The 26,210-nt window shown below is 36.0% G+C and overlaps 1 protein-coding gene across 8 annotated transcripts in view; it reads right to left on the bottom strand.

Annotated features, from left to right (window-relative positions):
- The window catches only part of PTPN13 (protein tyrosine phosphatase non-receptor type 13), a 235,138-nt gene that overhangs the window by 170,808 nt on the left and 38,120 nt on the right, over positions 1-26,210 (bottom strand). For all 8 annotated transcript variants that reach the window (XM_058719585.1, XM_058719587.1, XM_058719586.1 and 5 more), the window contains exon 2: positions 7,781-7,900. In XM_058719585.1, the coding sequence (XP_058575568.1) occupies positions 7,781-7,895 (115 nt within the window). In that variant the 5' untranslated portion in view covers positions 7,896-7,900. The remainder of the gene's footprint in view (positions 1-7,780; positions 7,901-26,210) is intronic.

Below are 26,210 nucleotides of genomic sequence, written 5' to 3' on the forward strand. Positions count from 1 at the left end.
TAAATGAAAGTATGGAAAAATTGACTTCTATGCTCAAAAGTAATCTTCGTAAAAATTCATCTGTGTTGATTTTTGTGAGTACACAAAGGCCATCCTCATTGTAAACAATTCAATACAAAAAAATTTAATTAGGAAGTAAAAATCCAAAGTTCCCCAATTTTTTGTTTTTCAATGTCTAAAGGTAATATATATTTAGAAGAATTTTTTTTACTTTAAAAAACAGGATCACATTATGTAGCCAAGTTTTGAACCTGTTCCCTTCTTCCCCTTTAAACATATATCTAGCTCTCATTTAGTACACATCCAGATTCTCTCTCCTTCTTAAAGGATACATAGTAATCTCTCATTTGGCAGTACCATAATATAATCATACTCCTACTGACATTTAGATTATTTTTAATTTTGTGATATAACATACAGTGATATAATGATATCTTTGCATTTTGCATTCTTGTGCAAGTATTTTAAAGTTAATGTTGTATGAAAGCAATATGTATACACAAATTAATAAATCAAATATCTTTAGAAGGCTGATTAGTAGTCATTTGCTTCATTTTCATTGCCCTTCCTATACCCTCCAAAGAATTGTTAAACCTCTCTGAAAATGATTAGTAGTTCTTTTTCCCTGAAAGACATCTTAATGGAGGCTTCTTGTCTCCTGCTCTTTAAATTAGACATGTTCTAGGATTTTTGAACCGCTATCAGCCCAGGATTTACCTTCACTTCTCGGCTGTGCATATATCATGCACCTTCAACCCAGGGTCTTCCATTTTTGTTTATTTGTTTGTTCCTTTGTTTTGTAATAGCTTCTTTAAAAAATGGTGTATAGAAGGTACATTTTTTGAGACACTGTATGTTTGCAAATGTCTTTATTTGATACTTACATTTGATTGATGATTTGGCTTGGAAAGAATGCTTCCTCAGTAATTTGAAGACATCACTCCATTGTGATATGGCATTCAATGTTGCTATGGATCTATCCAATACCATTGTGATATTTTTCTTTTCAAATTGTTATTTAATTTCTAGTTAGTTAGCATACAGTGCATTATTGGTTTGAGTAATCACTTACACACAACACCCAGTGCTCATTAAAAGTACCCTCAATACCCACTACCCATCCAGCCCTTCTCCCACTCATCTCCCTCTATCAACCCTCAGTTTGTTCTCCAACATAACTGTCTCTTATGGTTTGTTTCCCTCTCTCTTTTTTCCTCCCTTCCCATATGTTCTTCTGTTTTGTTTCTTAAATTCCACCCATTAATGAAATCATTGGTGTTTGTCTTTCTCTGACTTATTTACCTCAGTGTAATACACACTAGCTCCATCCACTTCTTACAAATGGCTAGATTTCATTCTTTCTGATGACTAATATTTCATTGTACATATATACATCTTCTTTATCTATAAGGTGTGTATTTCAATTCCAGCACTGAATTTCAATTTCCATTTCAATTTTTTCAATACCTTTGGTCATAACTTTCCCTTATTATTCTTTTAAAATGTGTAGAATCTGAAGTGATGTCACTTTTGTCATCTAATATTATTTCTCTAAACATCCTGGTGATATGCTCATAGGAAAGTTATCAATTTTAAAACTTTACTGTCATGTATACATGAATTAATTTTATGGCTTTAAATAGGTACTGCTCACAATGACTTATTTTATTTATTTATTTTTTATTTTTTTTTATTTATTTATTTTTATTTATTTATTTATTTATTTATTTATTTATTTTTTAATATATGAAATTTACTGTCAAATTGGTTTCCATACAACACCCAGTGCTCATCCCAAAAGGTGCCCTCCTCAATACCCATCACCCACCCTGCCCTCCCTCCCACCCCCCATCAACCCTCAGTTTGTTCTCAGTTTTTAACAGTCTCTTATGCTTTGGCTCTCTCCCACTCTAACCTCTTTTTTTTTTTTCCCTTCCCCTCCCCCATGGGTTTCTGTTACGTTTCTCAGGATCCACATAAGAGTGAAACCATATGGTATCTGTCTTTCTCTGTATGGCTTATTTCACTTAGCATCACACTCTCCAGTTCCATCCACGTTGCTACAAAAGGCCATATTTCATTCTTTCTCATTGCCACGTAGTATTCCATTGTGTATATAAACCACAATTTCTTTATCCATTCATCAGTTGATGGACATTTAGGCTCTTTCCATAATTTGGCGATTGTTGAGAGTGCTGCTATAAACATTGGGGTACAAGTGCCCCTATGCATCAGTACTCCTGTATCCCTTGGATAAATTCCTAGCAGTGCTATTGCTGGGTCATAGGGTAGGTCTATTTTTAATTTTCTGAGGAACCTCCACACTGCTTTCCAGAGCGGCTGCACCAATTTGCATTCCCACCAACAGTGCAAGAGGGTTCCCGTCTCTCCACATCCTCTCCAGCATCTATAGTCTCCTGATTTCTTCATTTTGGCCACTCTGACTGGCGTGAGGTGGTATCTGAGTGTGGTTTTGATTTGTATTTCCCTGATGAGGAGCGACGTTGAACATCTTTTCATGTGCCTGTTGGCCATCCGGATGACAATGACTTATTTTAAAATAGTTATATTATTTCTGCTCTGCCAATATTCTTACAAGTCATTTAAACTGGGCCTTATTTCATTATCTCTAAAAATGATTAGGTGAAATGGGTTAAGATCTTTCCAGCTCAAAGAGTTTGATTCCATAAATTAAAAAAACATATGTATGTGTGGTTCTAAGTTTATATGTTTCTGGTATGTTATTTTTCATTTTTAGTAGCAAGAAAATTTCCCTGAAAGTATTTATTCATGAAAGCAATTCCACAGAACAACAACAAAAAATAACAAACCTAATATTTCACTTAATTTTGATAATAAAATAATAGGCAATTCTCTCATAAGACTTTTTTAAAAAGGTATTCCAAAACTCTAATTTTTAAACACTTTTCAATAAGAACAGAGAAGTTTATTTGATATTTGTCCCAGATATCTGTTGTAATGTATTTTCACTCATGCATATAATAAGCAAGTGTTTACATGAAATAGAGCCAAAGGAGTCTATATGCCCTGCTCTCTGCAACCTTATTCAGATTTGTTTCCCAAAAAGAATATGAAATATAACATAGTCTTCTTAAAAAAATTTTTTTTTCAACGTTTTTTATTTTATTTTTGGGACAGAGAGAGACAGAGCATGAACGGGGGAGGGGCAGAGAGAGAGGGAGACACAGAATCGGAAACAGGCTCCAGGCTCTGAGCCATCAGCCCAGAGCCTGACGCGGGGCTCGAACTCACGGACCTCGAGATCGTGACCTGGCTGAAGTCGGACGCTTAACCGACTGCGCCACCCAGGCGCCCCTAGTCTTCTTAATTTTCTAAGGATACTTGCTGGTAACTCTTTGAATGTTTTTATTTAGACAGTGAATGTTTGTTTTTTAGCACTTTATCAAAATGCTTTATTTTATTATCTTTGTAACTAATTTACTAATTTCACTAATTATTACTTAATAAATAGGGAACCAGAAATGACTACATATAAAGGGATTTATATCTTTGATTCATAAAGGAAGATTGTCTCTTTTCCTCTGATTAGTCATGAAGCAGCAACTTTAGCAACAACCAATCATCCACCCTAATACTTTGAAATCCCTTAGATTCAAAACATCTGTTTTCTTCAAAGAGCAACAGTTCCATAACTAAGAATAAAAAATCACAGTCTTGGGGAACTAAAAAAATTGTAAACTAAATTTTCCAAGGCAGCAATAATTTCAGTTCTAAAGATTATCTAGAATGCACATGAGAATGGAATTGTTTTTTCATTATCTAGGACCACTGAGTCTTGCATGAGTTCATCCATGATGTAAAAGCTAAAATCTTAAATGTATATCTATTTTCTGGCATTAGCTATGCCTCCCAATCAATTTATAAAGTGGACTGAGAAGCACACAAGTAGAAAGTCATAGTATGGAAGGACCCTTAATGAAATTCTTCCAGAACTTTCATTTCACTGGCCACATTTAATTTCCTAATTAAAAAATAGGCAAAAAAAGTATAAAATCTAGCTGTCTACTATTTATAAGTGATACCTAAATTGCAATACAGTCTGAAAATAAAGAAGGAAAAAAGATATACTAGGTAAATGGTGAGGAAAAGGAAGAAGATGTAGCAATATTAAGAGCAGACCAGATAGAATTTAAGTCAATAAGTAGTAAAAAGGGGAAAAAAAGCCTTATTTTATATTGATAAAATATTCAGTCCATTTAAATTAGTCATTAGTCATTAGCCATTATATGTACCATACAAAATAACATGAAAACACATGCTGGCAGTAGTAAGAAGATAGGCATAGACATTACTATAATGGGAGATTTTAACTATCTCTATGAATTTGACAGATTAAGTATAAAAAGTAATTATGGGAGGGGCGCCTGGGTGGCTCAGTCGGTTAAGTGTCCGACTTCGGCTCAGGTCTCACGGTTTGTGGGTTCAAGCCCCACGTTGGGCTCTGTGCTGACAGCTCGGAGCCTGGAGCCTGCTTCAGATTGTGTGTGTGTGTGTGTCTCTCTCTCTGCCCATCCCCTGCTCATGCTCTGTCTCTCTGTCTCTCAGAAATAAATAAATGTAAAAAAAAAAATTTTTTTTTAAGTAATTATGGGAGCGCCTGGGTGTCTGAGTCAGTTAAGTGGCCGACTCTTGACTTTGGCTCAGGTCATGATCTCATGGTTTGTGAGTCTGAGCCCTGTGTCAGGCTCTGCGCTGACAGCATGGAATCTGCTTAAGATTCTGTCTCCTCTCTCTGCCCCTCCCGGGCTTGCGTGAGCGCACACTCTGTCTCTCTCAAAATAAATAAAAATAAACTCAAACAGAAAAAAGTTAACTATGGTTACAGAAAAAATTTAAAAGCATGAATATTAACCAACTTAATTTGTATCCTAGAAATAGAAGATATATATTCTTTTCAAATTCCCACAGAATATTTTACAAAATAGACCATATGCAAGGCCACAAAAAAAACTCAAAAAATTTTAAGAAATAGTCAACATAGATTGCACATTTTAATAATAAAGTTTTATATTTTTCCTTCTCTGAAGAGAAACTCATTTACATATGGTGTCTTTCAATAAGGTCATGCTTAGATATCATTATTCTTGAATAACAGCCACCAACATTTTGTTTTAAAAAAGTCTAAACGACTTAAATTGCTAAGAGGCTCAAAAAGATAAAGAAACAACATTTTCTTGATTTGTGTTCAATAATCCCCCAGCAGAAATGTTTATTTCCAGCCTTGTATTCATAAGAATGCAAACTTGCACTTACATACTGAAAATGACATAGGAGCAATATACAAATTCAAGAAGAAAAAACGCCAAAAGAGCCAAAACTAAGGTTTATGTAATAGACACAGAAAGATAAAACTGAGAAAATACATTTTAGAAAAACAAACTTCTTAAGGACCATTGTATTCTACTTGCTTCCACCCTCCACCATTCTTAGTTTTATATTCATAAGGGTGTCTAATAGAAAACCAAGACCAACACCATTCATTCACAAAATCAGCAAACTAATAATTATTTTATTTCAATTTGTTATAACAGGTGATGAACTTGTGCCAAAAAGACATTGTGCTATCAAAACGAGGAATGAAAAACTACAGAGATTTCAGATAAACTAAATCAAATAAGCATAAATTTCCTCCAAAGAAGTACAAATTTCCCAGTTGGCAAATATAATAGTTGGCAATTCCCAGACTGCCAAAGAAGCCAAATGCAATTTCTCTCTATTACTGATGTTACCCTGTGAATTGAACTGAAGGCCCTATGGTAACCAGCCCCCACTGAACAGTGTCTAAAATATAACTGCCTCACAATTAATTTTATAACACATCCAGTAAGTCTCTTCTCTGTAATGTGTCAATATGTTATGCAATAATTGCATCTTAATTACAAGTACTTTACATTCAGACAATAAAACCTTTATTAACATTTCAAAATTTGAAAGAAGAAAACTCCTTAAGCATTCACAGTGTGGAAGATGCTTTATATTGCATGAATCATGAACAGGGCAGTGATCCTGCCATTACTATAATAAAAAGAGGTATTATCTCTCCTTCCTTTGAACATCTGTGGTACTTATCATCCCAATCACTCATTTGGCACAGTTTTGAAGTAGTAAACTCTCCACATGCATCTGTCTGATCTGAATGAATCCTTAAGGGCAATAGTCTCATCCTCTGTTTATTGGGATCTTCCCAATAGACAAGTAAGGCAAGTAAGAGGATCTACCTCACAAGCAAGAACTGTTTCTTAAATATTAAATTGACTTTTGTTAATTAATTAAGGAATGTCACCAACATACCCTTCCTTCAACAGCATCTATGGAGCATGGTTACCGCTCTATATTCCAGAGTGTCTATACTTCCAAATTTTCCCCAAAATTAAAATGAAGCAAACAAAACAACAAAGTCTACTTAACATAGCTAGATTTTAGGTAAGCGGCATTAGAGAAAATGAATAAATTTTCTTTAGGTTAATCCTAACTCTAATCAAAGATCTTCAAACATCTAGGTTCTAGCAGAATTAGGTGGGCCGTAACACTATTTTAAATCCCTGTCCCAGGGTTAGAAAGTAATAGCAACAATAACAAAGCTTTACCATCTGTCCCCAAAATTCTTCCTTTCTTCTCTAGACCTTCCTACACTCAATCAGTGGTTACCCCTACACCTTCCAAAAGGTTCCCATGGTTCATGTCTTTAGCAATTCCACTGTACAATGACTCAAATTTTAACACACGTTTTAGAATATCCTTAAGGACTTGTTAAACACAAATTGCTGGGCTCTACCCCTAGAGTTTCTTATTCAGTAGGTCTAGTGTGGGTCTGCATTATTTGCATTTCTAACCAGCTTCAGGTGATGCCGATGCTCCTCATCCAGAGACCATACTTTGAGAACTACTATACACTCAAATCTGCCCCCATTTCTGTAATGTTTACTGTGCTTGATTATATCATGCAAATCAATTTTACAGTTTAATTCTTCTTTTAGATGAAGCTTGGTATCTTTCCTATTCTAAATAGGAGTTGGCCATGTGGAGTGAATGGATGGCAAACACCATTTTCAAAGTCTTCACGTGGAGACTTTCAGTATAGTATTAAATGTGTTTGGACAAAGAGTGACTCCCTAACTTTTCTAGCTCCAAAATGCTACACAGTCATTTGGACCAGGTGACTGTCTCTACAGGGAAGCACCAAACTAATTAGTTATTCGGTCCACATTAACCCAATTTAGAATTACAGGGATGCACATATTATCCCCTTTGCCAGGAACCTTTCCCCCTCCTTCTCATATGGTTAACTTGTTTTCTTTCAGATCTTAGCTCAGAGATGACTTATTCAGGGAACCTTCCTTTTCGTCCCCATGACCAGGTCAAACCTATTACAGGTTTTCATAGAATCACTGAATCCCCTCCTTTGTAGCCGTTGTCATGGTTGCATTTTTCACATTTGTTTATATAAGTATTTTACTAATAGTTATTTTCTACACTGGATTACAAGCTCCAGACAGGGAATGTTTTTGGTTTTGATCACCATTATACTTTCAGCACCTAGCACAGTATCAGGGACATAGAAGATGTTCTCAGATATTGAAGCTCAGATATCTGAGCTTTTTTTAGCCCAAAGAAAGATAAGGGGAAGTATTCCTTCTATACTTTGCCCTTTTCAGCTACCTGATTAAAAAAAAAACAAACAGAAAAACAAACAAACAAACAAACAAACAAAAACCCCAGAAAAACAAAAAAAACTTACCTTTTCTGAATAATTCTTGGAGACTTTCAGCACTTTGATTTAATACAGCCCATATTTCTTCCTCCTGCAGAGGTCCACCCCGAACCTCCAGGGCCTCAGCTAGTGACACGTGCATATTACCTAAGAAACAAAGGAAACAGAAGGGGTACATATCAGCAACTTGCACTGCATTTGTAGTGGTGAAAGTTCTACATCAGTGATGCGAGACTGAGGTTCCTATCTACCTAATTTCTCAATATGGCCTTTAATCTAAACATAATCCTACAGCTTAAACTCATGGAGGATAGAAGAATTAGAGGGAAAAAAAATCTCAAAATAACTACTTGCCCTAGCCCAACAGGATCAGCTTCAGAGCCTGAACTGGAAAATAGGTGGTGACTATTTCATGGCAGAAGAGAGAGACTTGAAGGTACCAGGAGGCACCAAAGTGTGGATGATTAAATCAGAGCAGAACTGAAGGCCTTTCAGATTATACTTCCAGGCTTCATCCTATCCATCCCAGGTAAAAAAGAGTAGAGAAGAGCTTCTACAGCCATGGTGCATGAAGCTGAAATAAGATGGAACACATTTCTTCTACTCACTAATTGATTTCTACATCTTCAATATATACAGTATAACTATAAAATTTTTCACTGATGGACTTAACTACTTTCAGACCCAACTTTGCTGCCAACTTACCATTTGCCCCTGGAAAGACCATTTCACCTCTAACCTCAGTTTTCTATCCGTGACATGGGAATAATAATAATAGTAACAACATTGCCATTTTGGGGTGGCTATGGCAGGGAAAAGGGTTATTCCTGTAAACATGCTTTGTAATCTAACTCTGTAGAGGCTGAATTAATAAAAAATCAGGAGGTTGACTCTGTGGTGACATTTTTGTAGGGACAATCTTTTTCAATGGCATTAAATTAAGTGGGTGATAATATTAATAAATTTTAAGGTTTTCTACGGTGTTCAATAATTCTATTTTTGTTATGAAGGCAGGGGGTGGGGGGAGTCGATATCATCTATATAAAGTGTCCTACATTGACATTCCTTGAAAAGAAAATTATTCCTTACAATGATCACTAAGATTTCTATCCAAACTAACCAATTTGAGCATAATGTGTATCTACTGGTAGGTAGAAGCAGATGGGTTTAGCAAAGAAGCTAGAGGGAGTGAAAAATGTTAAATGCTTATTTTCTGTAATTATAACCATTAAATTTTAAAATTAACCAACAAAAAACAGCTGTTTTAGAGAAAAGTTGATTTTGTTTACTCAACTAACAAGAATAGCTAATATTTTGTTTCAAATTACATTTATGATACTTTAACCCAGACTGAAAAAAAAGCAACTCCAGCTACAAATGAGGTCAGCCTTGTCCTGTTACTTTTCTTTTCAAATATTTACCATAGCATTTGATGCTTAGAGTCTACCTTGAGGGGTGTGTACTTAAGTGCAACAATGTGGTAGTTAAAAGGGAAGACAGAAGATACTGCTTAGAAAAAGCCAAAGTCATTTTTATTTAGCTTGTATAGAAGTGATTATTTATTCAAACACCCCTTCCCCCAAAAAACTCCCAGTTTCATATTCACTTTATTAAATGGCAGCATATTTATTTTTTAAAAAATAATAAGCTTCATTCCTTTCTAAGAGATAGGAGTTATTATCTTCTACGTAAAATACTGTATTGAATTGGAAGTTTCAACAGATGCGTCAAGATACTATTAGGAATCAGATACCCAACAGGATTTGTGAGTAAGTCTACCCTGCAGCAAATTTCCAAAGTAATATGTCTGAGAACTGGTTAGATAGCTCTAAAACCTACACATAAGGTATAAAGAGTACAGAGAACATTACATGTGAGGAATTTCTTTGAAGATAGTTGTACTGATTTTCATGTCTCCCTCAAAGTAGAAGGGATGCAGGAAGGTGCCTTTGTTTAACATCTAGCCAGCAAAAGAGGCCTCAATGGAACCCCCAGGAGCGCTTCCCCGGTGTTAGGGAGTTCACCAAAAGGAGGACACCATAGACTGGTGCCTGATACTTCAGGAATCTACAGGTTTTGGCTGTCACTCTGAGACAGCAGCCAGAGAGGAGAGAGCATACAAGACTCAGAGTGAGGAAACATGCTGTAATTGGGGTGGGGTATAAACAGCTTGGAGCTAACAAAATTCTACCCAGATGAAAATGTTATGAAATTTAGGTTGCGGCAATGGTTGCACAACTCTGTACCTATACTAAAAACCACTGAAGGTAAATTTTAAAAGGGTAAATTTTATGGTATGTCAATTATATCTCAGTAAAGCTGTCTAAAAAAAGTAATCCTACTCAGAGTACCTCCTGTGGTTCCCCGAGTACCATCAGGAGGAGAAAGGTGGGAGAGGGGTAGGAGGGATGAACAGGAAGGCTGAGGGGGTAGGAAGACAGGAGAAGGAGAAGGAAGCAGAAGAAGAATTAGGTACTGGCTAGTAGAAGGGATCATATTTTGAAGTGTCACAGAAAGTACAGCTCCAGTGAAGGTCTCTGAAGAACACACTAAAGTACACATAAGAGGGGCGCCTGGGTGGCGCAGTCGGTTAAGCGTCCGACTTCAGCCAGGTCACGATCTCGCGGTCCGTGAGTTCGAGCCCCGCGTCAGGCTCCGGGCTGATGGCTCGGAGCCTGGAGCCTGTTTCCGATTCTGTGTCTCCCTCTCTCTCTGCCCCTCCCCCGTTCATGCTCTGTCTCTCTCTGTCCCAAAAATAAATAAAAAATGTTGAAAAAAAAAAATTTAAAAAAATAAAAAAATAAAGTACACATAAGAGAAACAGTTAGCCTTAAGCACATACCAAGTTCAAAATGAGTTACAAGTCAGGCAAAAAAAATTATTTGCCTCTCTTTCTTCCTTCCCCCAGTTTAAATCCTAATTGGGTCAGATAAAGCAACTTGCAAGTGGGTGAGGAGATAAGTAACAAAAGGAGAAGCTAAGCACATTGCCTCCCGCCTATAGCTAATCGTAGCTATGGGAAGGAATAGCTTTGAAGACTGAAGTGTTGATTAATATACTGACTAGGCATTTTTAATGATGGAATTGACCTTGTATTTTCAACTTGAGTGACTGTAGTTCTTAAGTGACTGTAAGGAGAGAATTATGGACCTGAATTTCTACATAGAGGCAAGAGAAGAACTTCCCTCATGAAAGGAAGGAAGGAAGGAAGGAAGGAGACAAAATAAGTTGCTTATGATTACACCTTATGCATTCCATTGTAAAGCAAATGATTGGTATCATATACAAAGTTCTAAAACTTAAGATACAGGTTTATACTTAGTGTTAAAGAAATTGGTTTTTAAAACATAATTATTTTCTTCAATTTTGGCCAAACTATGGAGAGAGCCCTAAAGTCCATTGACTAATGAAATGAAAAAGAAGATGTGGTGTTTATATATATATAATATGGAATAGTACTCAGCCATCAAAAAGAATGAAATCTTGCCATTTGCAATGTTGTGGATGGAGCTAGTATGTATTAGGCTAAGCAAAATAAGTCAATCAGAGAAAGACAAATACCATATAATTTGATTCATATGTGGAGCTTAAGAAACAAAACAGATGAACATATGGGAAAGGCGGGGCTAGAAGAGAGAGAAACAAACCACAAGAGACTCTTAATGATAGAGAACAAACTACAGGTTGATGGAGGAAGGTGGTGGGAGATGGGCTAGATGGGTGATGGGCACTAAGGAAGGCATATGCTGTGATGAGCACTGGGTATTGTATGTAAGTGATGAATCACTGAATTCCACTCCTGGAACCAATATTGTACTGTATGTTAACTAACTAGAATTTAAATTTAAAAAAAAGAAAGAAAATCACCATAATAAATATATAATTACTTCCTATAAGAAAATGAAAAAGTAAAAGTAACTTCTGAACACAACAGAATTTTTCAGTGCTTGATTTGTCTTATAAAGATTACTGATTATACCTCTGTTATTTGACTCAATCAGGCTGAATTATGTATTAGTCTCCTGTTAATTTTTATTAGAAAGTATTTGTCTATTCAGTGAAGTAGGATCTCTATGCATCTCTAGCTGGAACTCGTTAGAACTTCAAAACATAGAAGGAACACTATTTTTGAAAGCAATATTATATAGCTAACAAAATAGATTTGATATTTTTAATTTACAGCTTGCTAGAAAAAAAGCTTAAGACTTTTTAAAACTGCCTCGCCCCTCAAATCATCCAATCTCAAAACTTAATGTACTGCTAAAACAGCTTTCTAAAAATCAAACAACACTATAATTTACAAATTATCTACCATCACCATGTTTGACAATTGCCATCATTATCGTTATCAGTTTTCTCTATTTTTATTCACCTTTACTATGGCTTTCCATATCACTATCTCTGAAAGAATACAAGGGAGGGGCACCTGGGTGGCTCAGTCGGTTAAGCAACTGACTTCGGCTCAGGTCATGATCTCACAGTTTGCGGGTTTGAGCTCCGCATCAGGCTCTGTGCTGATAGCTTGGAGCCTGGAGCCTGCTTCAGATTCTGTGTCTCCCTCTCTCTCTGCCCCTCCCCCACTTGTGCTCTGTCTCTGTCTCTGTCTCTCTCTCTCTCTCTCTCAAAAATAAAATAAAAAATGTAAAAAAAATTTTTGAAAGAAGACAAGGGAATGAAAGAAATGCAGAAGTAGAAGAAGAATGCAAATAAAAAATAAATAAAAAGTGGAAAAGTGGAGGAAAAAAAGCTTGAAGTCAACCAATAGATGACAGAAACAATTTGTCATGAAAATTCTTAAAAGTGTATTAACTTCAGTTGTTTCCTTTAGACACAGTACTAGACAACTTGGGGTATAGATGTATGACTGGCATTATTTTACCATCAAAGAGGTTCTGTTTTACAATTAACATACCTGTATTATTTACTTGTTTCCTTGAATGTGGTAGGCTACATGATAATGAAGGTTAAGGGAAGATTTTCAAATAAGAAAAATTAATTATATTACATAACCAGAATCTTTGTGTTTTTGGTTAACACAAATATTAGGTCATGACCTTAAAACTGTGCCCAGTCAGAAAAGCCACAGAAGGATTCTAACAGATGTCATTTTAATCCTGAGGGATTTGTGGCACTCAAAAATAGGAAGCATAGAAAAGTGTTTCCAAAAAGATTGAAATAGTAAACAGATTAACTGAATCCAATCAAGTCATGTAACAATCCGTCTGGGGTTAGACTAATGAATTAGGTTTGTTTAAATTGATTCTAAGGAAATAGGGCTATAAGATTACCCTATTTTAAGAACAAAACAACTATAAAATAGAGCTCTGTGTGTGCCACTACAGAGCTCTTTGTGTGGGCAAAGATCTATTCACCATCCTAGCTAAGGACTTCGTTGGCCATTAAGACACAATAATGAGAGGCACCTGTGTGGCTTAGTCAGTTAAGCATCTAACTCTTGATTTCGGCTCAGGTCTTGATCTCACAGTTCATGGGATCGAGCCCTGTGACCAGCTCTGTGCTGACAGTGCAGAGCCTGCTTGGGATTCTCTCTGTCTCTCCCTCTCTCTGCCCTTCCCCTGCTCACTCAAGCTCTCCCTCAAAATAAATACATAAACATAAAAAAAAGAAAAGAAAAGAAAAGAAATCATAATGAGTTGAGAAGGCAACCTCCAAAATTTTAAGTATCTTTTGATCCAAAAGATTCACAATGAAGTTTATAAAAAGTTTAAGAGATGCAAGCCCATATAATAGTATTTTTTAAAATTAAAGAATCTGTACATATTTGGTATTTTAGGTGTTTCTAATATTTAGGAGAAATAGGTCAGTTAGAATAATAGATCTGGTCTTTGATATCAATTTAAATAATGTAATTGAGAAAATGAGTTCAGACTTGTATTTTAAAATGTATCAAATACCACTGGAACATATAAAAGAAATTAATCTTAGCATACTTGTAAGTTTTCATTCATCAGATTTATTTAAATAATCAGGAAGATGATTTTTTTGTCAGACAACTGAAATACTTAAAAAAATTTTTATTTAATATTTATTTAATATTTAAAAATATGAATGAAGCTTAAAATATTTTAAAAAGTTTAATTAACAAAGTTTTAAAATTATATACCCAATTAAATAACTCCTTGAAAGTGACTTAAATTTTTCTACAATAAAGTAATTAAATCGACCTTAGAAGCTTAAGAACTAGGTTTTAAAATTTTTAATTTAATAAAAATTTAAAAATAATTTTAATAATCTTTTTTGCACACAATAATACTCCAGAGGCCATTTTTTCAAAGTTAGGAAAAAAAATCAATTAACTCAGAAAATCATCCTGGGTTACATAAAGTTTTCTTAAATACAATATCAAATGTTTGATCCTTAGAAGAAAAAAAATGATAAATTAGAATCTATCAAAATTGAAACCTCTGCTTCTTGAAAAGAACTGCTAAAAGAATGGGGGAAAAAAGCCACAAGTTAAAGGAAAATATTTGCAGATCACATAGCTGATAAAAGATTTTTATTCAGAATATATAAAGCATTGTCAAAAGTCAATAATGGGAAACAATCCCACTTAAAAAAAATAGGCAAGATATTTGAATACACACTTTGTCAAAGAAAATATCCGGATGGCAAATAAGCATATGAAAAGATACTCAACATCATTAGTCATTAGGAAAATGAAAATTAGAACAATGAGACATTGTTACATAGTTATCAGAATGGCTAAAATGAAAAAGACTGTCCATACTAAGTATTGACAAAGATGACAAGGAACTAGAACAATGGCTAGTGAGAATGTAAAATGGTACCCTTTGGAAAAATATTTGGTGAAAGTTTCTTAAAAAATTAAATTTAAGTCAACCATATGGTCTAGTCATTCCACTCCAAGGTATTTACCCAATAGAAATTAAACCACATATGTATATGAAGTCTTATATGCAAATCTTCATTGCAGCTTTATTTGTAAAAGCCAAAACCTGGAAACAAGCAAATGTCTATCAACAAGTAAATGGATAAACAAATTTAGTGTATTTCCACAATGGATTATTAATCAGCAATAAAGAGGAATGAACTGTTATTGATACATGCAACAACATGAATCTCGAAATAATCATGTTGCATAAAGGAAGCTAGACCAAAAAAGTATATAATTTATGATTACACATGTAAAAAATTACAGAAAATGCAAACTAATTTATAGTTAGAGAAAATAGTTCAGTTGCCTGAGGATGGCATTGCTCTTTGGAGAAGCATGTGGTAGTGATTATTAAGGGACATGAGAAAATGTCTGGAGCGCCTGGGTGGCGCAGTCGGTTAAGCGTCCGACTTCAGCCAGGTCACGATCTCGCGGTCCCTGAGTTCTAGCCCCGCGTCGGGCTCTGGGCTGATGGCTCGGAGCCTGGAGCCTGTTTCCGATTCTGCGTCTCCCTCTCTCTCTGCCCCTCCCCCGTTCATGCTCTGTCTCTCTCTGTCCCAAAAATAAATTAAAAACGTTGAAAAAAAAATTAAAAAAAAAAAAAAGAATGTCTGGAGATGATGGCTATGTTCATTACCTTTACTGTGATGATGAGTTTTACAGATGCATCTGTATTTCATAACTTACCAAATTGTGCCCTTTATATGTATAGTTTTTTATACATATGTCAATTATGCCTCAACAATGCTGTTTACAAGAGAAAAAACAAACTAAACGTGACAAAAGTGAGACAGCACTGCCTTTCTTTGTCCCATGAAGCTGTCTGGATGTTTTTTTATTGTCAGAAAAAAACAAGCCCCAACTTCAGGTAACACATACTTTGATAAAACAAAAAACAAAAGAGATGTGTTTTCTAAAAGGAAACTTCTCCTATTTAAAAAAAAAAAAAAAAAAAAAAAAAGGTTTAAGGCTAACGAAACCAAATTCTATGGCTAAAGTCTAAGATCTTCCCTCCTCAAACAGCCAAAGCGTATCTAAGATGCCACTTAGATGTTACTGAAATTAGAATTTGTGAACTGATAACACAATTGTTTTAAAAATCCATTACTCAAGGTAGCAATCCGTTGTTTTTCTCTTAGCTTCTAATTTCCTAAGCATTTAAATCCAAAATGATAATTACAATAGAGGACATGTTAAATCATGTGAAAGTATTTCTTTTATCTATTAATCTAGAATGGTCAACACCAAGACCGATATATACGAAGTGGAAACAATAAAAGCACTATTATAACTCTAGAAGACTAAAAGCTAATTAAAAAAATACATTACTATTTCTTTCTATTAGGGTGTAGGTATAGATAGATCAGGTAGTAGAGAAAAAGCATTATTGCCTAATATAGTTAGGAAAGACTGAGGAAGAATTGGGATTTTAAGGAGAAAAAGATAAAACTCAGTGAAATTTTTATTGGATGTTGCCTCAAGATAGAAAACAGCATGTGTCTAAACATTTTTATTGAAGTTGGAGTAGTGCTTAATATTTGTCAACTTTTCCATTACATTTTTCCAGTGAGAGAAGAGAAACTAAAACAAACACAAGTCTAAATTGCCTTTCTGGGCCTCTGGTTCATGTCAACCACTTATCTAAATAGAAATCATATATGCCTGTTCCCTGCTTTCAGGGGACAGCTTCAAAAAACAAGAAGAAAAACTGTGGAATTCTTCACTCTCTATATGTCATTTAAACTTAGGAGAGAAGTAAAATGGAAGGAAAAATCCCTAATTTCAACGTTACATTTCTTCTTACCAACTGAGAGTTACCAACAGAAAATAATCTAGTGGTAGAATTTCAGTTTTGAGCAGTGCCTTTCTATATCACCCCTCCTCCCCACCTACTGACTCTTGATAAGATCATTGCTTTAGAGTATTTGCTAGTCTTCTTCAAGAAATGTCAACTTAAAGCGTATCAGAGTGGTCAGCCATTAAAGGAAACCAATATGTATGAAGCATAAAAGACCAAGAAAAAAATAATATTTGTCCTTTATATTGTAATAAACAAATTACTTTGGTAGGCAGAACCTTGAGATTGCCCTCAATATTCCTTTCATGTTATGACTGCCTATGTAGGGGACACACAGCAAAGACCAAAGGGTGGCCTCTAGGAATGGACAGTGTACTCCACCCAACAACCAGAGAGAAAATGGTCCTACAATCACAAGGAACTGAATTCTAACAATAACCAATGAGTTTCACATAGGACTCTGAGCCTCAAATGATACTGTAGTCTCAGCTGACACCTTGATTTCAGTCTGGCGATATCTTGAAAAGGGGAACCAGCTAATCTGTACCCAGACTCCTGACCAAAGAAATGTAAAATCATACATTGTGATTTTAATGTGTTGCTTTAAGATGCAAAACTTTAAGCTGGTAATCTGTTAGACAGCAACAGGAAATTAACACAGATTGTGGTACCTGGATGTGGGATGCTGCATTAACAATAAAAATGTGAGAGTGGCTTTGGAATTAGATATTGGGCAGAAACTACAAGAATTTTCAGAAGTGTGATAGGGAAAGCCTAACTTACATTGAATAGATTTTTAATAAACATCTGGATCTTAATCTGGATGCTGCTGGTGAGGACTCAGAAGGAAATGAGGGGCATGTCATAGGCACACCTCACAGATACTACCGGTTCAGTTCCAGACCACCATGGATAAAGCGAATATTACAATAAAGTAAGTCAAATGAAATTTTTGGTTTCCCAGTGCAGATCAAAGTTATGTTTACACTGTAGTCTATTAAGTGTACAATAACATTATATCTAAAAAAAAAAAAACCTTAACTTAAAATTTTTATTGCTTAAAAAAATGCTAACTACCATCTGAACTTTCAGTGAGTTGTAATCTTTTTGCTGGTAGAGAGTCTTGTCTTGATAATAATGGCTGCTGACTGATCAAGGGGGTGGTTGCTAAAGGTTGGGGTGACTGTGGCAGTTTCTCAAAATAAGACAACAGTGAAATTTGCCACATTGATGGACTCTTTTTTTCACAAATAATTTCTCTGTGCATGGATTGCTGTTTGATAGCACTGTAGAACTTTAAAAACTGGAGTCAATCCTCTCAAACCCTGTTGCTGCTTTATCAACTACATTTATGTAATATTCTAAATCCTTTGTTATCATTTTGACAATCTTCACAGCATCTTCACCAGTAGATTCTACCTCAAGGAACCACTTTCTTTGCTTATCCATAAGAAGCAACTCCCCATCTGTTAAAGTTTTATCATGAGATTGCAACAATTCAGTCACATCCAGGCTCCACTTACAATTCTAGTTCTCTTGCTATTCCCACTACAATTGCAGTTACTTCCTCCACTTGTACTCCTCAAAGGCATCCATTAGGGTTGGAATCAACTTCTCCCAAACTACTATTAACGTTGATGTTTTGACCTTTTCCCATGAATCATGTATGTTTTTAATGCTATCTAGAAAGGTGAATACTTTCCAGAAGGTTTTCAACGTATTTTCCCAGATCCATCAGAGGAATCACTATCTATGGCAGCTATAAGCTTTACAAAATGTATTTCTTACATAATAAGACTTAAAAGTCATAATCACTCCTTGGCTAATGGGCTGCAGAATGGATGTTGTGTCAGCAGTCATGAAAACAACATTAGTCTTGTACATCTCCATCAGAGCTCTTGGGTGACCAGGTGTACTGTCAATGTGCAGTGATATTTTGAAAGGAATCTTTTTTCCTGAGCAAGTAGGTCTCAACAGAGGGCTTAAACACTCAGTAAACCATATTGTAAATAGATTTGCTATCATCCAGGTTTTGTTGTTTCATTGAAAGTACAGGCAGATTAGATTTCTAATTTTTAAGGGTCCTAGGATTTTCAGAATGGTCAGTGAGCATTGGCTTCAACTTAAAGTCACCAGCTGCCTTAGGCCCCTAACAAGAGAGTCAGCCTGTCCTTTGAAGCTTTGAAATCAGGCATTGACTATTCCTCTCTAGCTATGAAAATCCTAGATGGCATCTTCTTCCAATAGAAGTCTGTTCTGTCTACATTGAAAATCCGTTTAGTGAAACCACCTTCAGTAATCTTCTTAGCTAGATCTTCTAGATAACTTGCTGCAGCTTCTACATTAGCACTTGCTGCTTCACTTTGCACTTTAAGTTATAGGGACGGCTTCCTTTCTTAAACCTCATGAACCTCTACTAGCTTCCAACTTTCTTCTTCAGACTCCTCACCACTCTTAGCCTTCAGAGAATTGAAGAGAATTGGAGCTGTGCTCTGGATTAGGCTTTGGCTTAAGGGAATGTTGTGTGACTGGTTTGATCTTCTATCTAGGCGACTAAAACTTTCTCCATATCAGAAATGAGGCTGTTTCACTTTCTTATCATTCCTGTATTCACTAGAGCAGCACTTTTGATTTCCTTCAAGAACTTTTCCTTTGCATTTACAACCTGGTTGAGTGTCTGGCACAAGAGACTTAGCTTTTGGCCTATCTTGGCTTTTGACATTCCTTCCTCACTCAGTTTAATCACTTTTAGCTTTTGATTTAAAGCAAGAGACATGGGACTCTTCCTTTCACTTGGACACTTAAAGGCCACTGTAGGGTTATGAATTAGCCTAATTTCAATATTGTTGTATCTCAGGGAATAGAGAGAGAGAGAGCCCTGAGGAGAGGGAGAGAGATGGGGTAACAGCCAGTTGGTAAAGCAGCCAGAGTGCATGCAACATTTTTCGATCCACCATCTTACATTGGCACATTTGTGGCACCCCAAAACAATTACAATAGTAACATCAAAGATTATCAATCGCAGATCACCATAACAAAATAACTTAAGATGTGATATACTACAAGAATTACTAAAATGTGACACAAAGACACAAAGAGAGCAAATACTGTTTGAAAAATGGCACCAAAACACTGGCTTGAGGCAAGGTTGCCACAAAACTTCCTTCAATTTGTAGAAAATGCAGTATCTGCAAAATGCAATAAAGTGAAGTACAACAAAATGGGATATGCCTATACTGGAAACTGGAATAAGGGGAATCCTTGTTATGTAGGAGCAAAAAGCTTAGCAACATTATGTCCTATAGTTATATGGAAAGCAGATCTTATCAGTGACACAGCTGGATATATGGCTAAGGAGATTTCCAAGTGATGTGTTGAAGGCACCGTCTGGTTCACTTTGGCTCTTTATAGTAAAATGCAAGGGGAAAGTGACAAATTGAGGAAATAGCTATTAAGGAGTCAGGAAACAGGACTAGATGATGAAAATGCCCAGCCTCTCCAGATAGCAAAAGATTTAAAAATCAGAAATGGCTGCCAAAAACACACTAGAGCAAAAGATAACCTTCTGGTAAAATTTCAGAAAGATCAAAAGGCCAAAGAATTTAGTGCACAAAGGACCCTTTCAATGTTTTAAGGGTCTCTGGTAAACTTTAGAGTTGTCTATTAGCCATCTCAGCAAGAGACAAAGACACAAAAAGATTATTTCATTTCTTGAAAACATTGCAAGCATAGCTTTTGTCTAATGCAGTGAATCCCTGAAAAATCCACTCAAAACCCAGAGTTTGAGAAAAGTGTTTCAGCATAAACACTGCCAGCTTGAACTAAAAGGAAACAGAAGGAATAGAAAATGGAAAGAGGTTGCTGGACTCATCCCAAAGGCCACTGGTGAAACAGAGGCTGATAAAACTAAGCAGCTGCAAACATATGCTACCTTCCTAGAAAAGGAAGACAGTTCCAGAAGCTGGAACCAAGACTGAAAGGACAGGGTTGAGAGCCATGAAGGGCAGTTCCCAGGCCTTGAAACCTAACCAAAACCCTGTTGGAGTCTGCCAACATGGATTTCAGAACTGTTATGGACCAGTGACTCCTTTTTTAACCTTCTATTCTACCCTTGCCTGTTTTTTTTTTTTTTTATGTTTAAAAACTAAAAAAAAACTTATTATAAAGAGTGAGAAGGGGAGAGGGGCAGAGGGAGATGGAGAGAGAATCTTAAGCAGGCTCCATGCTCAGCATGGAGTCTGATGTGGGGCTCAATCCCACGACCCTGGGATCATGACCTGAGCTGAAATCAAGAGTCAGATGTTCAACTGAATGAGGCACCCAGGGGCCCCTGCCCTTGCCTGTTATGAACCATAATGTCTACAATAATTACCCCATGCCCCTACCACCATTTTATGTTGGGATACTGTTTAATTTTACAGGTTCACAGAAAGATGATACACAGGAGCCTTATCTATATCCAATTTAGATGATTTAAATAAAGTTTTAGACTTTGAGGTGATGCTTCAATAGGATGAGAACACTGGAAACCACAGGAACAGGTAGATTTTGCTTCCTTGTGTGTATGGGGTGGGGGGACATGAATACTTGGAGCCCAGAAAGCAGACTGTTGTAGGCAGAATTCTGAAGTGTTATCTAAGATTCCTGTCTCTCTGATATACCAGATGTGTATAATCTCCTCCTCCCCTTGAGTGTGGGTGGAACCTATCAGTATCAAAGGACAGTCTCTCAGTTGACTGGGTTATGTTAAAGAAGACTCTGTTGGAGCAGACGGTAGGGAGATTCAAAGGCAGGGAAATTTCTCCTGCTGACTATGATGAAGGAAAAAAACCATGTTTTGAATTGCCTGTGGAAGGGGCCACATGGCAAGGACACAAGAGTAACACTGATGAGCTAAGAGTAGACCCTAGCTGACAGCCAGCAAGTAGACATGACCTTTTGATCTACAGCTGCAAGGAACTGAATCCTGCCAATATCCAGTGAGCTTGGAAGAAGACTCCAAGCCTCAAATAAGATTTTATCCCTGGCAAACACCTTGATTTCAGCCTGATGTGATCCTGAACAGAGGACCCAGTTAACTTGCACTTGGACTCCTGACCCACAGAAACTGTAGGATTATAAACATGTGTTGCTTGAAGCTACTAATCTTGTGCTAATTTGTTATACAGCAAGAGAAAACTAATACAACCAGGGTATAGATTTTGAAAAAAATGTAACACAGCAAGCCCTCTTACTACACTTCTGAGTTTTTCTGGATGCTGTTTTTAGACTGAAAAGAAATCTTACAAGACAGGGAACATTCTAAGTAAATTAATCATTGTCTTTCTTGAGCTTCAAGACCTCAAGCTTCTTACAAACCTATCACTTCATGTTTTAATTGGCAAAGCGATTTGCACTGAGGTGGCTTTTATAATATTAGGTTTGGGATGTAGTGTTAGATGATCCAGAAAGGTTGATCAAAGCTCACTCTACTCCAAAGTGAAGTACTAACATAAGCAAGGCAGTGACAGCCCATTAAAGAGATTGCTGCCACTTTTCTGATTTTCCACCATTTAGCATTCTCATGACCAAGCAGTATGTACCTTTATGATCTGATAAGCAAGAAGCTGGCTATTAGAAGTATTAAAAGCAGAAGGTAACAAACATTACTTATTCAGCAACTACTAGAATACTGAAGGTGAAAGTGAGGTCTATCTTCTTCCCTTGTCTTTTCTTACAAAGCTACAATATCTAAAAGTTTTGGGTAAGTTTATATGCTGGTCAAGTAAAGTAGCAGGAGTCATTCTATATTAATGTGCATAAAATCAACTTTGATTCTAGAGAAAATAAATGAAAAGAGTAAGCCCAAACAACCCCACAAGCCACAAAAGAAGCATAATAAAACCTACTGAGTAGTTGCAACAATAATTTCCAGTTATTGGAACAATACTCCAGTAGTTCCAACAATAATCTCAACTGAATATTGAGATTAATATTAAGCTGGTCAATTTTTTGACCATAGATGGTCAAAATTTTACTTAAACTACTCTGTTCTAATAATGATTTTGATATTACCAATTTCCATTTTGAAATGTGTTATACAACATTTCAATCTTAAAAATAACTAATTTTGGGGTCACCTGGGTGGCTCAGTTGGTTGAACGTCCAACATTGGCTCAGGTCATGATCTCACAGTTTATGAGTTCAAGCCCTGAATCAGGCTTGCTGCTGTCGGCACAGAGCCTGTTTTGGATCTTCTGTTCCCCTCTCTCTCTGTCCCTCCCTGGCTCACACTCACATTCTCAAAAATAAATAAGTTAAATTTTTTTTAAAAAGTTAAGAAAAAAATATTTAAAAATAACTAATTTTTGTATCTAGTAAATAATTCAAGAAATCTAAAACCCAAATCTAAACCACTAAGCAATGGACACAGAAATATTCATATTGAATACTGTTGTTCATTATATCATTTTCAAACTACTTCACATAATTGTGACAACTAAACTAGATTATTGCTTATAGCTTAAATAGTAGCATGACTTGCAAGAACTCATGAATTTAATTTCAAACCACGTGGTTTGGGCTTCTCATTCTGTTGCAATCCAACTAACTCTATAAAATGTGTTTCTCGAGGTATAGTTTTTATATCTACAATTTTAATTTTAATTAACTACACAGTTCTCTTGTGTAACTGCCATAAATAAAAATGACTAATATGCAAAACAATGGAGACCTTTTTACATAAGATAAAGGAATTCTGGCTTATAGACAAGTGACAAAATCACTCTGGATCAATTATTCAAATTTACTGTCAACATATGACAGAATAGAACTGGAATAATATGCTCCACTACAATTCATTTGTCAGAATTCTGGCTTAATTTCTGATTACATCACATCATCCCTTCTAACTCTAACGAATGACACTCAGGGTCAGAATTTTTACTCATATAATCTCCATCCGTTCCCCTAGAGCTAGTGTTCTCTATACCCAGTTCTTATTGGAGAATGCACCTGCTATCAAGACTTCACCTAATCACCTTATGGCAGATTATTCCTAAATCTCACTCCAGCCTTGAGATAGCCTTGTTCCAAATACTAGATTTTCAATTTTTAACTATGTATTGTCCATTTTTTTCTTCAATACTGTCCTCTGGTATAAAATTCAATAAATCTAAAGCCTAAAACAACCTTTTCCTCCAAATTAGCTCCTCTAACTGTTCCAAAGAGATTAATGGGACTACTATTCCTCCACCTGCCAGGCTCAAGGTCTCTCTTCTTTGTCTTTTTTCCTCCCTTTCCTCTTAGTCTTGCCATCAATAGCTGTTGCTTATTCACTCTTAACTTCTCCCAAATTAATCTTTCTTTCAAGTCTCATTTTTCCTACCATCCATTCTTTCCCCTCATTTTTTGTAGGTATACATACTTTTGAGTTTTTAAAAGAGTAATTATTTTGTAAATAGGCTTCTGTGACTTGCTTTCTTCACTCCAAATTATTTTGTGAGTCATTCATGTGCATTTGGGTTACTCATTCACTTTTACTACTGATTAGGATTCCATTGTTGGAATCTAGGAATCTAGATTGTTTTCAGTTTTTTACTAACAAAAATAATGTTGCTATGAACATTTTGCATACATGATAATTGAATAGAAATTCTGGGTCATATAGTACGCATAGCCTGGACACCTGGATAAAGCGAAATTTCTTTCCAAAGTGGTTACACCAACCTATACTCATTCAAGTAGCATAAAAGACCTTGCTGTGTCAAATGCCAGTAGTAGGTATTGATAGGGTTGATATCGAACCAGTAAGTATGAAACCATATTATAGTTTTAATTTCCATTTTTGTAATTACTAATGAGGTTGAACATTAACCTTCTACATTTGGTTACTATTTCAGTTTGCTAGGGTTGCCATCACAAGTGCCACCAACGGGGGGCGCCTGGGTGGCTCAGTCGGTTGGGCGTCCAACTTCGGCTCAGGTCACGATCTCACGGTCTGTGAGTTCGAGCCCCGCGTCGGGCTCTGGGCTGATGGCTCAGAGCCTGGAGCCTGCTTCCAATTCTGTGTCTCCCTCTCTCTCTGCCCCTCCCCCGTTCATGCTCTATCTCTGTCTCAAAAATAAATAAAACGTTAAAAAAAAATTTAAAAAAAAAACAAAAAAAAACAAGTGCCACCAACGGGGTAGCTTCAACACTAGAAATTTATTTTCTCACAATTCTGGAAGCTAGAAGTCTAAAATCAAAGCGTCGGCACAGTTGCTTTCTTCTGAGGACTCTCTCCTCAGCTTGTAGATGGACGTCCTCTCCCTCTGTTTTCCCACAATCTTTTGTCTGTCCCAATCACCTCTTCTCATAAGGACACCAGTCACAGGATTGGGGCCACCCTGAACCCAGTTATAACTTAATTACATCTTAAAGACTCTATCTCCAAATCCAGTTACATTCCAAGGCATTAGACATTAGGGATTTAATATATGAATTTGGTGAGGACACACTTTAACCTTTAGCAACCATCATTATAAGTATAACATACTTATATCTAGGTTTCCTGAGTTATCTACTAAAGTCTCACTACAAAAGATTAATTTTGTATAAACTACATCCGATCTACTTCACCTCTAAATTAGCAATTCTAAAGCAGAGTTGTCATCAGATCTTTATCTCCCTCATAAACCTCAACTAAGGCCATACTGATTACTAAATAAACTCCAAACTTATCCATAAATGAACTCACTACTTAAATATTAATCGACTACCTCTTACATAGTAAGTTATATACTGAGTTCTGAAATAAAAAAATTAAATAAGGCATGAAACCTGATATTAAACAAACTCAGTATCTGTAAATGAGACAATAAATCAATGATGGCAACACACGGTGTTAAATGTTATAATGGCTTAAAGTACCATGGGATTCCAAAACGCTTTTAATTAGACCAGAAAGAGCATAGAAACAATTCTGAGATTGGAGTGGGGAGGGTGACTTTTGGATCATTCTGGAGGAATAAACAGGAAGAAGGTAAATGGAGAAGATATCAACGGGTCAGAGTTACGGTCTTCCAGGCAAAGGAAATAACGTATGTGAAAAGAAAGATATAAAACAGTAGTATGCTTTCAAATTCTGCAGATTATCTAAAGGGGGGGGGGCAAGAAATGAGGCTACAGCAGTCAATAGGAATCAGATCATAAAAGGGTTTTTTTTTTTTTTTTAAAGTAATCTCTACACCCACATCAAGAGTCGCATACTCCACTGAATCAGCCAGCCAGGCACTGCTAAAAGGTGTTTTTGTGATTTGCAAAACAGTTTAAAATTTTATACTGAAACCTATGGGGAAGCATTGACAAACTTCAGAGTGAGGCATACAATGATTTATTTTGAATTTTTAAAGGCTCATTAGTTTTCTTAGTGTGAAACTAATAGAGGTCTTATAGATTTGGAAATGATCAATAGGTAGCGACAGACAAAATCATGGGTAGAGTCTCTCAGGAGGAGCATATAAAGAAAAAGAACCAAATATAAAGACCTAGAGGACAATAGCATATAAGAGGAGGAAAAAGAGCCTACTAAGGTAACTGCAAAGAAACAGCCAGAAAAATATGAAGAAAACGGGATGATTGTTGTTAGAGAGGATGAAAGAGAAGTTTCAAACAAGAGATTTGTAGAACAAGGATTAAAAATGTGGATCTTTGTGTCAGTTTGTCTAGGTTCAAATCACCAGCTCTGTAATTTGGGGCCAATTAACATCTCTAGGCTCAGTTTT

This window comes from Neofelis nebulosa, chromosome 3 (assembly GCF_028018385.1).
Source record: "Neofelis nebulosa isolate mNeoNeb1 chromosome 3, mNeoNeb1.pri, whole genome shotgun sequence".
Classification (NCBI taxonomy): Eukaryota; Metazoa; Chordata; class Mammalia; order Carnivora; family Felidae; genus Neofelis; species Neofelis nebulosa.